A 14332-nucleotide genomic window follows, 5' to 3' on the forward strand; every position below is an offset into this window, starting at 1 on the left:
GCTGGTCGGGGCGGGCTCTATGACCCGGGCGGGGCGGGGCGGGGGCGGGGCATACTCCCTATCTCTCCCCTGAGGCCCGCCCCCTCTGCACTGCCATTAGCCGGCGGCGCGGGACGTCCTCCACCCCTCCCCACCCGCTGATTGGCTGCCTAAGGTTGGCGGCCGGTGACTTCCGGGAGTGCCCGCGGCGGCGGCGCTCCGGTAGGTCGGGGAGCGCGGGGTGGGGGGGAGCAGCGCCGGGGGAGGCGGGGCGGGAAACGCGAGCGCCCCCTAGTGGCGGGGCACCGAGCAGGCCCGGGCTCGGTCCCGGCCCGGTGCTGACCCCAGTGTCCCCGGTAGAGTCCCGTCCCCGGGGGTGCTCTCCCCGCCGTCCCGTCCCCGGTGTGGCCGCACAGCCCGGCTTCCCCCGCGGACGGTCGTGCCGGATCCCCGCGGACTCGTCCCGGGGGTACCGTGGTCGGTGTCCTTCCCTCGGACCCCCGGTATTCCCGGTGTTGTTCCCGGTGGGTGACGGCCGCGTCCGCAGGGCCCCCGCCGGCACCATGAGCACCGAGACGCTGGTGAAGGACGTCAAACCGGGGCTGAAGAACCTCAACCTCATCTTCATCGTGTTGGAGACCGGTGGGTGCGATGGCGGGGAGGGGGGGTGGTCCCGGTGGTCCCAGTGGTCCCGGTGGTCCCGGCTGACCCCCCTCCCGCCCCCCCCCCCCCCAGGCCGGGTGACGAAGACGAAGGACGGGCACGAGGTGCGGACCTGCAAGGTGGCCGACAAGACGGGCAGCATCAACATCTCGGTGTGGGACGATGTGGGGAACCTCATCCAGCCCGGGGACATCATCCGCCTCACCAAGGGGTAGGTGGTGGGGGGGACGGGGACGGAGGGGGGACACGACAGGGACCCCCGGGGATTCCGCCCGCCGGACTGACACCCCCATCCGTCCCCCGCCAGGTATGCCTCCGTCTTCAAGGGCTGCCTGACCCTCTACACCGGGCGTGGGGGGGACCTGCAGAAGATCGGCGAGTAAGGATGGGGGTCCCAGGGCTCGGGGGGGGGGGGGTTGGGGAGGGATGAGGGGGGGACACACACCCTATTGCCCCCCTCCCACCCTCTGCTGGCAGGTTCTGCATGGTGTACTCCGAGGTGCCTAACTTCAGCGAACCCAACCCCGAGTACGTGGCGCAGCAGTCGCAGAGCAAAGGGGTGAGTTTGGGGGGGGGCGGGGGGGACCAGGCTGGCACCAGCAGGACCCCCGGTCCCCCGAGAGCGGCCGCCCCGGCTCACGGGGCTTCTCCATCTCCTCCGCAGGCCCAGAACGAGAGCGCCAGTCCGGCTGCTTCGCAGACCAGCCAGGGCCCCCCCGCGGCACCCCCAGGTAGGTCACGCAGCCCCCTCCCCACCCTGGGGCTCCCCCCCCTCCCCAGTGCTACCCCGCACCCCCAGCTTGGGGGGTGCCTCCGGCCTCATCTTCCTCCCGGTGCTCTCCTCTGCTTCCAGCCCCCGACAGCCAGAACGGGAACGGGCTGAGCCCGGGGGGCCCGGTGCACCCCCCCAGCACCCCCACGCACCCCCCCAGCGGCCGCATCACCCGCAGCCAGCCCGGTCACCCCAGCCCCACCGCCAGCCCCGTCAGCAACGGCAAGGAGACGCGGAGGAGCAGCAAGAGATAACGGGCCAGGACCCCCCCCACGGCCCCCAGCACGGTCTCCTGGGGGGGGGGTCAGCAGCCCCCCGGCTCCTGCCCCCAGCCCTGAGCAGCCCCCAGGGCGAGGAGGAGGGGACCGGGCGCCACTGCCCCCCGCTCACGTGCCTCCAGGGAGGAGCGGGGTGGCCCAGGACCCCCATCTTGGGCTGGCTGGGCTCGGGGGTCCCGGGCAGGACGGGGCTGAGCTGCACGGCTGCTGCCCAGCAGCCCCTGGCGTAGGGGGTCCGCAGCCCCCCCGCCCCAGCCTGCGCCCCTGCACCCAACCGCTGCCTGCCTGCACCAAGGCAGGTGGCCAGGACCCGCCGGGGTGGGTGTTAATAAAGGTTGACCTCCTGCCTGCGCCTTGCCTGCTCCCTGCCCGCAGCCCTGGCCCTGTCGCGGGGGGCCCGGACCCCCCTCGCCCTTTAAGGCCCTCCCCGCGCAGCCCCTCCCGGCACCGGGGCTGGCTGGGAGCAGCGCCTGGGTGACCCTTGGCCCCCCCAGTTCGGGCGCAGCAGACGGCGCGGCCGCAGCACGGGGACGGGGGCCGGTCAGCCGCGTGTCCCCTGGCCCCCGCGATCGGCGAAGTGTGGCCCCAGGTGAGCCCCTGGGGTGGGGGACACGGGATGGGTGCTGGGGGGGCCATGGCTGATGCCGGCACTGCACCCAGCGCGATGACCGACGGGATGATGCCAGCGACCGCAAGACCCACCTCAGCGGAAGGGGGTCAGCCCTGGTGAAGCTGGGGGGCACCCGTGGGAGCTGTTGCCATGGTGGGGATGACAGTGGGGCACCAGCTCCCGGAGTCATGGGATTTTCCTGGTCCCACGGCATCCGCAAGTCCCATGTGGAGACAGAGGACGTGCCCCACGGCCGTGCCGCCATCCCACCTGCGGTTTGGTGTTTCCCATCACTGTGCAGGGCTCTTCCCGTGTCCCCAGCAGCAGGGTGGGAGCTGTGGGAGGGGGACACGGCCATGCCAGGCGGGGTTGCAGGGGGGTGCGTCGTGGGCAAGGGCCGGTGGGGTGGGGGTGCGAGCGCCCTGCCGAGGGGTGCCGCTGGCGTTATCTCCCCGCCCGGTGAAACATTAACTCTAACACAAAAGCTGCCCCAGTTGCAAAACCTCCCCTCAAGGACAAGTGGCACTGTGTCCCCCCAGCGTTGTCCCCATACACCCCCCCCCCATTGCCCACTCTGAGGATCCCAGTCCCGTGGGGGGCACGGGGACAGCATCTGGCCCTGCCTGGCCCCCCCCCCCCAGCCCCACTCCCCGGTGGGTGTCCCTGAGCCCTGGCGCAGGGACACGTGTGCCCAGGCCGTGACCCTGATGCCGCCTGTTGCTTTCCAGCTGTCCCTGCGGACAGACGGACGGACGGACAGCGGGAGGGTGCGTAGCCGGGGCTGCCCAGAGGGACCCACGGGCACCAGGGGCTGCACCCCACAGTGTGTGTGGGGGGGGGGGCCTGGGGACACTGCAGCTCCTGCCACCCTCACGCCAGCATTCCCCCTCTCCCCCAGCTCTGCCGGGGACCCCCAGTTTGCCGCCTGCGGGATCCAGCCCCATGGGCCCCCGTGGGCTCCTCCTGGGCATCCTGGGGCTGCTGGCTCTGGGGGCCGGGGGGGGACCGGGACCGCTGCCTGAGGACGCAGCGCAGGAGCACGGCTACTACCTGCAGCAGCTCTTCGGGCAGTACGGGGCCAACGGGACGCTGCCCTTCGAGGGGCTGGCGCGGCTGCTGGGCAGCCTGGGGCTGGGACGGGTGCAGGTGGTGCAGATCCAGCACGAGGAGCTGGGCCACGGCCACGTCAGCCACCTCGACCTGCTGGAGGTGCAGGAGGAGAAGCACCGGCACCGGCACCCCGTCTGGGAACACGACGGGGACACGGCACCCAGCGCCCCGCCGCCCATCCGTACTGCCAGGTACCCCTCCGTCCCCCTCGCCTGTTCTCAGGGGGCTGCCCCCCACCCCGGTGTGATTTGGGGGGCTTATCCACGCTCATGTTCCCCTCCAGCCCCCGGCCCTCCCAGACAAAAAGCTGGACGAAGCCGGTGGCCGCCGAGCCCCCTGGTGCCGGGGCCACCCCTGGGAACCGTGGAGCCACCCCTGGGAACCGTGGGGCCCCCCCACCCCCCCGGCGGGACCAGCCTGGCCTGAGCCTGCTGGGGAGGATGCTGGGCTTGGAGCACTCCAGCACCGACCACCCCCACGATGATGTGAGCGGGGCTGGGGGGGGGGGTCACGCCATCCCGCTCCGCTGCCACATGCTGGGAGCCCCCGGGGACCCCCAGCTGCTCCTCGTCCCCCAGTGGGACCCAAGAGCCCCAGCACCACTCACCGCTGCCCCCCCCACACCCCCCAGTGCCTCAATGTCACCCAGCTGCTGGTGAATTTTGGGCTGGACTCGGTGTCCCAGCTGACGCCGGAGCAGTTCACCCTCCTTTGCCCGGCTCTGCTCTACCAGATCGACAGCCGCGTCTGCATCCAGCACAGCGATGAGGTGACACTGCCTCCCCCGGGGGGGGCCCTGTGGCCAGGTAACCCCAACCCGGGGCCCCTCCCTGGCCCCCAGCCCCAGGCCATCCATCCCTGGGTCCCCTGTCCCTGCAGCCCCATCCCCAGGTCCCCCATCAGCTGGTCCCCAGGTCTCACATCACTCCATCCCCATCCCCAGGTACCCCAGTGGCTGGTCCCCATGTCCCCCATCTCTACAGCCCCATCCCTGGCTCCCCCATCGTCTGGTCCCATGGCCACTCACCCTGAGCCCCTTGTCCCCATCAGCTGGACCCTGTGGACCCTGTCCCTGCATCCCCATCCTTGGCTCCTCCATCACCAGCTCTCCAGGTCCCCTGTCCCTTCAGCACCATCCCTGGATCCGACCAGCATCTGGTCCCCATGTCCCCAGTCCCTGCCACCCCATCCCTGCATTGACCACTCCTGCATCCCCAAGTGCCTCCATCCCCAGGTTCCCATCACCCCACATCCCCAGTCCCGAGGTCCCCATCCCTGCGCCCCCAAGGACCCCCACCCCTGGGTCCTGCACCCTCCTGCCCTGGCCGTGCCCATCTCACCCACCTCGCAGCACTGGGCTGGGGGGTCCTGGCCGTCACCTTCATCAGCCTGCCCTCCGCCCTGGCCGTCCTCCTCGTCCCGCTGCTGAGCCACAGCTTCTTCCACTCGCTGCTGGCCTTCCTGGTGGCACTGGCCGTGGGGACGCTCTGCGGGGACGCCCTGCTCCACCTCTGGCCCCACGTAGGTACCCCTGCCCCAGTGGGCCGGAGGTGGCACGAGGCACCCAAGGGGGGACCGGGGCATTCAGGTCCCCTGAGCCGCTGGGTCACCCGTGTCCAGGCGCAGGGGAAGCACCAGGAGATGCTGGTGGAGCCGGGGACCGCGGTGCTGCAGGGGCTGGCGGTGCTGGGGGGCATCTACCTGCTCTTCCTGGTGGAGCTGCTCCTGGGGATGCTACGGCGGAGCCGGGACGCCACAGTGAGAGCCACGGGTGCTGTGGAGGGTGCGGGGCTGCCACCAGGTCCAGCATCACACCCAGTGCCTCTGTCTTCCCCAGGGACACTCCCCTGGAGAAACCCCTGATGTGGCCAGGGGGGTCTTGGCATCGTCACGAGGAGGTAAGACCCCCTCGAACGCCGCAGCGCCCGCAGCCCCGGCCCTGGCACCCACCCCGCATCTCTTCTGCTGCAGGGGCTGAGCTGCGACACCTGACAGCATCAGAGCCAGAGCTGGAGCTCAAGCCCCACGGACACTCCCACGGCCACTCCCACGGCCCCACGCTGCCCCCCAGACCCAGGGCCACTGATGTTGTCTGGATGGTGGTGCTGGGGGATGGGATCCACAACCTGACAGACGGGCTGGCCATCGGTGAGGGGCGCAGGGAAGTGGAAATGGAGGGACAGGGACGCACAGGGACAAGGGGTGCAGAGGGACAGGGGTGCACAGGGACAGGGGTGCACAGTGCATTGGGGCACAGGGACAAGGGGTGCAGAGGGACAAGGGGTGCAGAGGGACAAGGGGTGCACAGGGACTGGGTGCACGGTGCATTGGGGCACAGGAACAAGGGGTGCACAGGGATGGGGGTGCATGGTGCATTGGGGCACAGGGACAAGGGACACACAGGGATAAGGGGTGCACAGGGATGGGGGTGCACAGTGCATTGGTGCACAGGGTCTGTGCAGGTCCGGGGCAAAGGACCCTCTTCCCGCAGGTGCTGCCTTCTCCCACAGCCTCTCCAGTGGCCTCAGCACGGCGCTGGCCGTGCTCTGCCACGAGCTGCCCCATGAGCTGGGTAGGTGCCTGCCCCCCACCCCAGCCATGGCAGCCCCCACGGCCACCCCAGCCACCCACCCTCCTCCTCTCGCTGCAGGCGACCTGGCGGTGCTGCTGCGGGCCGGCACGGCCCCCCGCACCATCCTGCTCCTCAACCTGCTCTCGGCCCTACTCTCCTGCCTGGGGGCGGCGGCAGGGGCAGCCGTGGGGCAGAATGCGTCCCACCTCACCCCCTGGATCCTCACTGCCACCGCCGGCATCTTCCTCTACGTGGCCCTGGCTGACATGGTAAGGGGGTGGCCGGGGCGGGGCCGGCCACGGGGCTGGGCTTCACTCCAGCCCCGCTGAGCCCCCCGCTCTGCCCCAGCTCCCCGAGGCGCTGCAGGGTGCCGAGGGCCCTGGCGAGGGCACCTGGGGCCGCTTGCTCCTGCAGAATGCGGGGTTCCTGCTGGGCAGTGGCATCATGCTGGGCATCGCCCTGGCCGAGGGACATGTCCGTGCCTGGCTGCAGCCCTGAGCGACACCGGGGCTTGGCCCCGCTCGCTCCCACCGCCAACCGGAGCGAGGAACCGCAGCCGGAGCCGGCAGCGGCCAAGCTGGAAGGACGGCGGGATGACGGAAGCCCCAAACATGCCCCCAAGACTGGACCTTCTCCCCTCCTGTGAGACCCCCAGCGGCATCCACCATCCCCGGGAGTCTCCGTGGCTCAGCCCCTCCATCCCTGCGGGGAGGGTCCCCTTGCCACCCCATGTCCTCTCCGGGGAGGTGGGGGCACCCGGCACTCCCCGGGGTGGGACAGCAATGGGGTGCTTGCACGCCCAGCTCCAGGGGTGAGGTCGAGCATATTTCCCCTTCCCACTCCCACTGGAGCAGCCATTAGCGGAGAAAGGACGACAGGAGATAGAAGCAATAGCATTTTAATAAACATAATTGATTCAAAGCCACAATATGAATAACAGGACTTGGTCGCAGCTTACATTGTATAAAATAGATCAAGTCTGAATGCTTTTTTCTTTTTTTTTTTTTTTCCTTTTTATTTTTTTATTTCTTTTTAGTTCCTTTTCCCCCCTCCCTCCCCGAAGGTGATGCAGGATTTCTGAAAATACATATATGGAACATCCGAGACAAAAGTAACCGCTCACTAGGCTCAGGCGGGGGTGAGGAGGAGGCTGACAGGATAGCGTCTGCGCTGCGGGGACGGATGGCTTGTTGGGCTGATTTCCTTCTTCTCCTACCTATCACCTCATATTTGCTCCCTAGAACCGCGAGGGGGTTGAACGGCTTTCTGTTTCCCTTGCACAACACGAAGGGATTTTGCTCGCTCCAATTTCCTCTACCCAGAGACGTGTGCTTCGCTGGTCAGGACTGATTTTGGGGCTCTCTGGGGTGCCTGCTCTCAGGAGAAGGGCAAGAAACCAGCAAGCTCAGGGGGACATGGCTCAGTTTGCCCACCAAGGCACCCCGCACCTCGAGGCCGCCATGATGGCCCCGGGGGGATTTCATACTTTTTTTTCCCTATTTTTAAATTGCACATCAAAACTCTACCCTACTTGCGGCGGGTCTCCACGGGGCAGGCATGCGGGGGGGTGCGAGGGGCTGGGAGCCCCTGCGCCCCCCAGGAGCAGAGCCCTCCTCGCCCCGCCAGGCCACGCGCTTGTGCTTTGAACCAGTGGTTGAAGGAAAAAGCACCTACAGAGGGGAGGGAGATGCCTGAACTGCCAATGTGGCAGCACCGGGACCTGCACCACGGGCACCGTGGGACGGAGCGCAGACCCTGCCTCCGCCGGGTCTCGGATGGGGATGGTGCCGACGGCGCTCGCCGTGGGGACGCTCGGGCACCGACCGCTCAAGCTGGCGCGCTCACCTCTCCCTCCCTGCCCAAGTACAAAGGCATCCATGTTAAAGGTCCCCAGCAAGAACGACTGCCAATTAAGGCCCTGCCACTGACGAACAACAGGACGGCCGCATGCTGGTTTTTGCTCAGCAGGTTCCACATTTCAGTGCACTGGAGGGGAACGAAGCCAGGGAGTTAAAGTAAAAAAACCTTCAGAGGAGATGAAGCAGCTGCTACACACGGACGCGCAGGCAAACGCCGAGCACACGGGGCCGGCACACACCGAGCGCGCCAGGCCAGCACACGAGGGGCTCGCTCGGGGCCGCTCTCCCCCTCGACCCACTCCTTGCTGGGAGCGGGGCGCTTGCCCATTGCAGGCAGATCCAGGGAGAGCCCAGCCGCTCCTGCCCTCGCTCAGCCACGCTCACTATGCGCGGCACTGTCTTGGTCCGGCGCTGAGGCTGCGGGTCCGAGAGGAGTGAAAGCGTTGCCCCAGGTCTGTGCCCCAGCCCGGTTATTGCCAGAGGTAGGTGTGAACAGTGCAGAGAAGACACAAATTAAAGCAGCTCTTCGTTATCTAACCACCCCAAAAACGAACCTAAAGAGACTCTCCCATCCTGTGCTGGTTCTTCCCACAGCTGGTGCAGCACAGGGCAAAGAGATGATCCGGGCACCCTGTCCCTGGTCTGGTCTCGCACCAGCGCTCAGGCTGCACAGAGCAGACGGAACTGGGAGAGGAACCAGCTCAGCCCCTGTCCCCAGAGAACGTCACTCTCTGCTCCCTGCAAAGGTCTGAAAAAGCCAAAAAAACAGCACCAGGTACTGGAGTGTCCAAGGCCCCGGGTGGTGCCCAAGGGTCTGGGGTCCAGCCAGCCCTGGGGATGGTCACGCCATGGGCGGGCGAATGTCCCCGCAGCTGCCCCAGTCCTGGCCCGGTGAGGAGCGAGGGTGGGCTTTCATCCCCACAAGGGGAGCTGCGGATTCCCAGGAGTGGCTCTGCCAAGCACCAGCGCCTGCTCCCTGTGTTTGGCATATCTGCAGCTGGACTGGGAGATGCCCAAGACCCCTCCCCATCCCATCACCATCACCTGCGCTGGATACCCACAAGGGGATGGGCGAACAGGCAGAGGACCCTCTGCTGCCTCCTGGGACAGCCTGAAATATGGTCTGAGAGGGATGTTAACAGGCGTCAAACCTGGACCAGCCAGTGGAACAGTCTGAAAGGCTGCAGGTTGCCCAGTCCGAGACCCGACTGCAGTGAGGAAGGGGGGAGCCCAAGCCCTTCGTTACCAACCTGTGCTTCCCTGACACAGGACAGGCGAGAAATGAAGCAAATCTCCGTAAACTCCCTTCCACGTGTATTGAGGAGGAAAAGGGAAGGGAAGGACCTACCAAACGACTTTAAATGGACTTTGAAAGGGGTCTTTGAGGACTCGGAAATCTTTAAAGCTAAGAGAGCGCCTGCTGAGACACAGCACCTGTGTGCCCACGGACATACGAACCTGCATGCCTAACATCCAGGCTCCTGACCCCAGAGACAGTGCGGAACACCAGGCACTGGGAGCCAGGAGGTCTGACTGGCAGCACTGCACCCTGCCTGCAGACAGACACTATTTCTTAACGCCCAGCCCTGCCCTAACGCCCGCTTGCAGCTTGCTGCTCCGAGCTCACACTAAATCCCAGCCCGTGACAGAATCCAGCCCGACGCCTGCAGCATTTAACAAGACTTCCCAGACACCAACAGGTTTGGAAAGAGCAGGGAAGCATTGCGAAGCCCAGCCACCTCCTCCACTGTGGGTCTGGCAGCTCCCTGCCCAGTCCCTGCTCTGCCGCGCTGGGATGGAGTTGGAGATCCGCCGGGAGAGGCTCTGGCCTGAAGCCGGCTCTTGTGGCTATAGCCACTGGGGACAGGAGCTTCAGCAGGTTTGGGGTGTGCAGGAGAGGGAACAAACACAAGCTGATGGGAAAAACTGAGGGGTCAAAGGGAAATTCAGATCTGTTGGAGGAGGAGGAACTGGCACATAACGATTTCAGTGCAATTTTCAAGCCCATGCTGCCAAACGTGATGGCTGTAGCAGGTTGCTTCAGGACGCATGTGCCCACCAGCTGCAGGGGAGCACAGCCGCTGTGGGACACTGGCTGGGGGAACAGGCAAGGATCTCAGCCTTCCTCTGCTCACCCCACCTCTTGTCCCCGCAGCTGGAGCCAGACGCCAGTAAGGGCTAAGGTGCGTGTGACAGAGGATGCAAGAGTTTTTTAGGGCACAGGAGGACAAGGACCAGCTTCCAAGCACTGTTCCCCTCAGCTGCAGCCAGCCCCTGCACAGCACCCCCCCACCGGCCCCCCAGCCCACCTCTGGCAGGGGAACGTTGAAGCAAGCAGCCATTTTGGTTAGTACCTTCAGGTAGGAAAAATATTCTCAAGCCTGGTGCTCAGGACAGGCTCTGGGTTTGTCTTAACGCCCTCCGAGCTCCCCGCATCGCAGCTCCCGGCGCATTGGGACCCTCTCACCCACAACCGGCCTACGTTATCTTTGATTTTCCTTTTGGTCAAGCCCCCCAGGTCTCTTGCAGGCAGGAGCCAGGCAGCAGCCCCCCTCTGCACCCCCCCCTCCTAAACTGGCCACGCTTCACATAGTGCAAAATTCAGGAATGGAACAACACTGCCAGCATCAAGGCACCCAAATGCTGCCCAAATGCCGGGAGCCCTCACCCCGTCCTGCAGTGGGGCTGGGGGGACAGGACCCCTCATGCCTCTGGCCCCCTCCCCAGCTTCTCCTCCCAGCGGGGGCAGCCACCGTGTTTTATCCAACTCAGACTAACCCGACCGGCGACTCCATCCATGTCCTTCGCTGGAGGCAGAGCTCGGAAGGGCTCACTCCCAGGGCAAGGAAGCCGGCGGCAGGTCTGCGGACAGATGGGCAGCGCTGGCCGCGGGCGGGCAGAGCAGCACGGTGGGGACCCGCAGCACTCCGGGGCTCTGAGGACCGAGGACAACCCCTGGAAACTAAGTGCAGAGCACCAAAGAAACGGCAGTTTTGGTCAAGCCGTGAGGAATTCACTCCCTACGGCCTCAGGAAAAAAAGAAAAAGAAAGGACAGGAGGAAGGACCAGGCACGCGAGGCAGCAGCCGCCCACCCTCCACAGCTAAAGGAGAAACCCCGGTAGGACCAAGAGCTTCGGGATGCGCGGCACGAGACACTCGGCACCCTGGATCTCCGAAACATCACACCCACGGTCAGGCACCGTGGCTCAACTAGAGGTTTCCATGCATTTACTTTATTATTTTCAAGTTGACGAACAATATCGATACGACTGGGTCGAGTAAGGCTATTTTCCTCTTTTTTCCCTCCTTCTCCCCTGCATGGGAAGCTCAGACAACGCCCAGACACACAGACCCACACACGAACCGCTTGCACGCACACACACGCCAGAACACCGAGACACAGAAGAGGAAGAGTCGTTTATACCTGACTGGTGATGAGGTCTGTCCTATCTTATTCAAAGAAATGTTTATGTGCATAATATACAGAGGTGCAGCATTTACACACAGGATATTGTAAAGACACAGAGCTTGCTACAGATGCCTTCGAGTCCTTAGAGACGCATTCCCCTTCCCCACCCGGCCCCTCGGAGGCTCTGACTCCATCCCGTTCCAGCCTCATACCATGACTCCGAGGATTTTAGTTTAACTAAAGAGCTGTGATGCAGAGAGCCACTGCTCCCCCTCGGAGAGCTCCTGGCAGGTCCCTCGCCTCGTGCATACGTTACCCTCTGCCTCCCTGCTCCGAAGCTCCCGCCGATGCTTCGGCCGAGTCTCGGCTTTGTTGGGTTATTTTTCTCCTTTCAAACGCACCCAGCACTGCTGAGCCCAGAAAAATTCAGCCAGGAGAAGAGGTTTGAACAGCTCCTCGCGTCCTTGGAGAAAAACAAAGAAACAAAGAAAAGGAGGAAAAAAAGGAAAGAAAAAGAAAAAAAAGAAAAAAAAAAACACCCCCGAACCAAAGAATCCGCGTGTCCGTGCCAGTATCTTGAACGGAAGGGGTTGGTTTTTCCTTTGGTTTCTTACTGAAGGCAAAGGTGAGCGTGGGCTGACAGTCTGCACAGGTCTGACCCCAACATTCACGCCTTGGGGGACCCCAAGGTCCCCCCGTTTGTGGTCCCTGTGGCAGGCAGGGGGGACACGGGGACCCTTGGAGTGGAGCTGGGAGGGAGAGCAGGGGCAGCTCCCCGGGCCTGTCCCACCATCCCTCCAAACAACAGAATAAAATCAAAGAAAAAGATTGTTTCTTGGGTCTTTGCAGGTTGTTCTTTGTTTTGGTTTTTCACTTGTTTCTCACTAACACCTTACCCCGCACGCTGGGGGACCCCGGGGTATCTACAGAATCACTACCACACTCAGAGTGCTCAAAACAAACAAACAGAAAAAAAACCTTGTTCCATTTTTTTGGAGTTTTCGCTTTGTTTTTAGTGCTACTTTTATATCTGCTGGATTCCAGCCCTGCAACGTGGTCAACAGGGCTGGGGACTACTCATCTGCATCTCGCTTTTGGTTGAGGGAGCTCCTCGCTCCGTCCGGGGCAGGGATGGGGCGGAGGGGGAGAGGGGACGGGAAGGGGGGAAACATTTTCCAAAAGCAAAAAAAAGTTTCAAATTGCCTGCAGCTCGGGAACAGCAACAACAAAGAAACACCAACCAGATTCTCATCATCGTTAGGTTATTTTTGAATTTCATTGAAGTGCCCGTCAAGAATAAAGCCAATCCCAGCCTCCCTGGGCTGCCCTCTGCAAGGACGTTACATTCAGTGTTTGTCAGCAGTTTATATGGCTCAGCGGGGCCGCAGGGCTGGCAGCCCCTTTCTCTAGCAATGGCAGTGCAAATACACCTTTTGAGTTGAAATGTATTTGTGCTGTTTTTTTTTTTCTCTCTCTCAAAACACAACTTCCCTTTGTTCATTCATTCCCTAGAAACAAACTTTTTTTTTTAAATTAAAAATGAAAAAATAAAACCAAAGACACTCTCTTATCCCTTCCGCTCTTGCTGCTCTCTATCCCGTGGGATGCTAAAGGGAATCCAGACTCATGCTTTAACAAAAGTGCTTATTACTTGAAGCAAGTGCTTTGGACCAAGGGGGCGGAGAGAAACTTCCTTTTTTTGGAGGTTGGGGCAGCGGAGGGGAGGGGTGATCCGGTGCCTGCGTATTTGAAACCAAGAGATTTAAGTAGCATTGAAGGGGGAAAGCCGAAAAAGTCGCTGCTCAGTGAGAGCTACACCAAACGGATGCCGGGCGCCGGCAGAACACTAAGCGGGAATGGTCCAACTTTGGCATAAAGGTCCATGGGAAGGAAGATTTGGGGGAGCCCCCGTCCAGCGCCCCATGAGGGGCAGGGGGGGAGCGGGCAGGGCAGCGGAAGTTTCCCTCCATCCCTCTTTACAATGCACTAGGGAAACCATCACAAATCTCGTTTAGCAAAATAATGCATTATTACCAAACACTTTGATTATTACTTAAATTGTCAAGCTGTGCTGTCAAATGTATACAATACAGCGTTAAAGGAGAACAAGACTGGTACCCGCAAGGAAACTGGCCGCATGTCCCCCTTCCCACCCCACCCCATGTTTCCTCCCATGTGCTCCCAGACCACGGATGCGCTGCTGAAACCTCGTTTCCCTCCATCATTATTATTATTATTATTATTATTATTATTTTTAATAAGACACAAGGGGAGGGGAGAAAAAGATCCTCGCTAAGAGCAAAGAACACACATATATAAAGCATGGTGCTGCAGAGAAGAAATGGAGAAGCCCTTACAGAGATCACATTGATTGTCTCGTCATAGTTTTAGTCATCATGTTGAGCAGAAGGTAACACGTCATAGCACAGAAACAAGGCCAAAAGAGAGATCAGGTTTTTTCTCTAAACAAAGAAACTGAAAGCCACAATAATACTCCAAAAAAATAAGGGGAGGGTGAAGGAAAAGCAGCATTCTCCATGTGCTCTAAGGAACGCTCTCACCCTGTACAGGAAAAAGCTGTGTTCAAGTGAAATGATGCTGGAGTCCCATCCCCCGTCAGCGATGCTAAAGCCACACGGCATCAAGGACCAGGGCACGAGGGGCACGGCTGTACCCCTCCTGCGGCGGGCAGGGGACGGCCCAGCTCTGCTGGTGCCTCCCAGCTTTGCCCAACTGACTTTGGGAGAGCCGGAGCATCGCTCAAGAAGACGGAGCCATCACGGCCCCAGGATCTGCCCTGCGCCGAACCCATCTCCATCCCTGGGAATCGCTGCCTGCACTGGGGACGGGAGCCAAGGCTGGTGGTGGCTCGGCCCCTTCATGTGCCTGAAAAAGTACTTTAGCCCTTGGAGATGACGGCTCAGGACTTTGGACCCATTTTCCTGTCCTGCGGGGAGGGAGAGGGCCGGCAGCAAGAAGAAGAGATAAAGTGATGCCTAAATTCCTCCCAGAAAGGGAAAGAGCTGCAAGAGGCAAGTGCGGACTCGACAGCAATGTAAACAAGTCTCTTTTTCCAGTT

At 62.5% G+C, this 14332-nt stretch overlaps 3 protein-coding genes across 4 annotated transcripts; all 3 read left to right on the plus strand.

The window, feature by feature from the left end:
* Positions 1–100: 100 nt before the first annotated feature.
* On the plus strand, positions 101–2042 carry NABP2 (nucleic acid binding protein 2). 2 transcript variants are annotated; one of them, XM_069806428.1, is made up of 7 exons: positions 101–201; positions 527–621; positions 715–853; positions 950–1021; positions 1120–1201; positions 1307–1373; positions 1496–2042. In XM_069806428.1, exons 2-7 carry the CDS (start codon positions 543–545, stop codon positions 1666–1668), a joined length of 612 nt encoding a protein of 203 aa, XP_069662529.1. In that variant the 5' UTR covers positions 101–201; positions 527–542; the 3' UTR covers positions 1669–2042. The 2 variants fall into 2 exon arrangements, with proteins under 2 accessions (XP_069662529.1, XP_069662530.1); XM_069806429.1 differs by lacking the exon at positions 101–201 and having other exon boundaries at positions 262–621.
* Positions 2043–2732: 690 nt separating this feature from the next.
* LOC138689883 (zinc transporter ZIP6-like) lies at positions 2733–3825 on the plus strand (the record flags this gene model as incomplete). Its single annotated transcript, XM_069806528.1, has 3 exons — positions 2733–3069; positions 3201–3603; positions 3696–3825. Coding segments are annotated over exons 2-3 (489 nt in total), but the record flags the coding sequence as incomplete, so codon positions are not given.
* Positions 3784–6968, plus strand: LOC138689848 (zinc transporter ZIP5-like). Its single transcript, XM_069806431.1, has 9 exons — positions 3784–3897; positions 4044–4218; positions 4764–4933; positions 5033–5170; positions 5250–5310; positions 5384–5560; positions 5904–5984; positions 6063–6253; positions 6333–6968. The coding sequence occupies exons 1-9, from the start codon at positions 3853–3855 to the stop codon at positions 6480–6482; spliced, it is 1188 nt and encodes a 395-aa protein (XP_069662532.1). The 5' UTR covers positions 3784–3852; the 3' UTR covers positions 6483–6968.
* The last annotated feature ends 7364 nt before the right edge of the window (positions 6969–14332 follow it).

The sequence above is a fragment of the Haliaeetus albicilla genome, chromosome 18 (genome assembly GCF_947461875.1).
Source record: "Haliaeetus albicilla chromosome 18, bHalAlb1.1, whole genome shotgun sequence".
Classification (NCBI taxonomy): Eukaryota; Metazoa; Chordata; class Aves; order Accipitriformes; family Accipitridae; genus Haliaeetus; species Haliaeetus albicilla.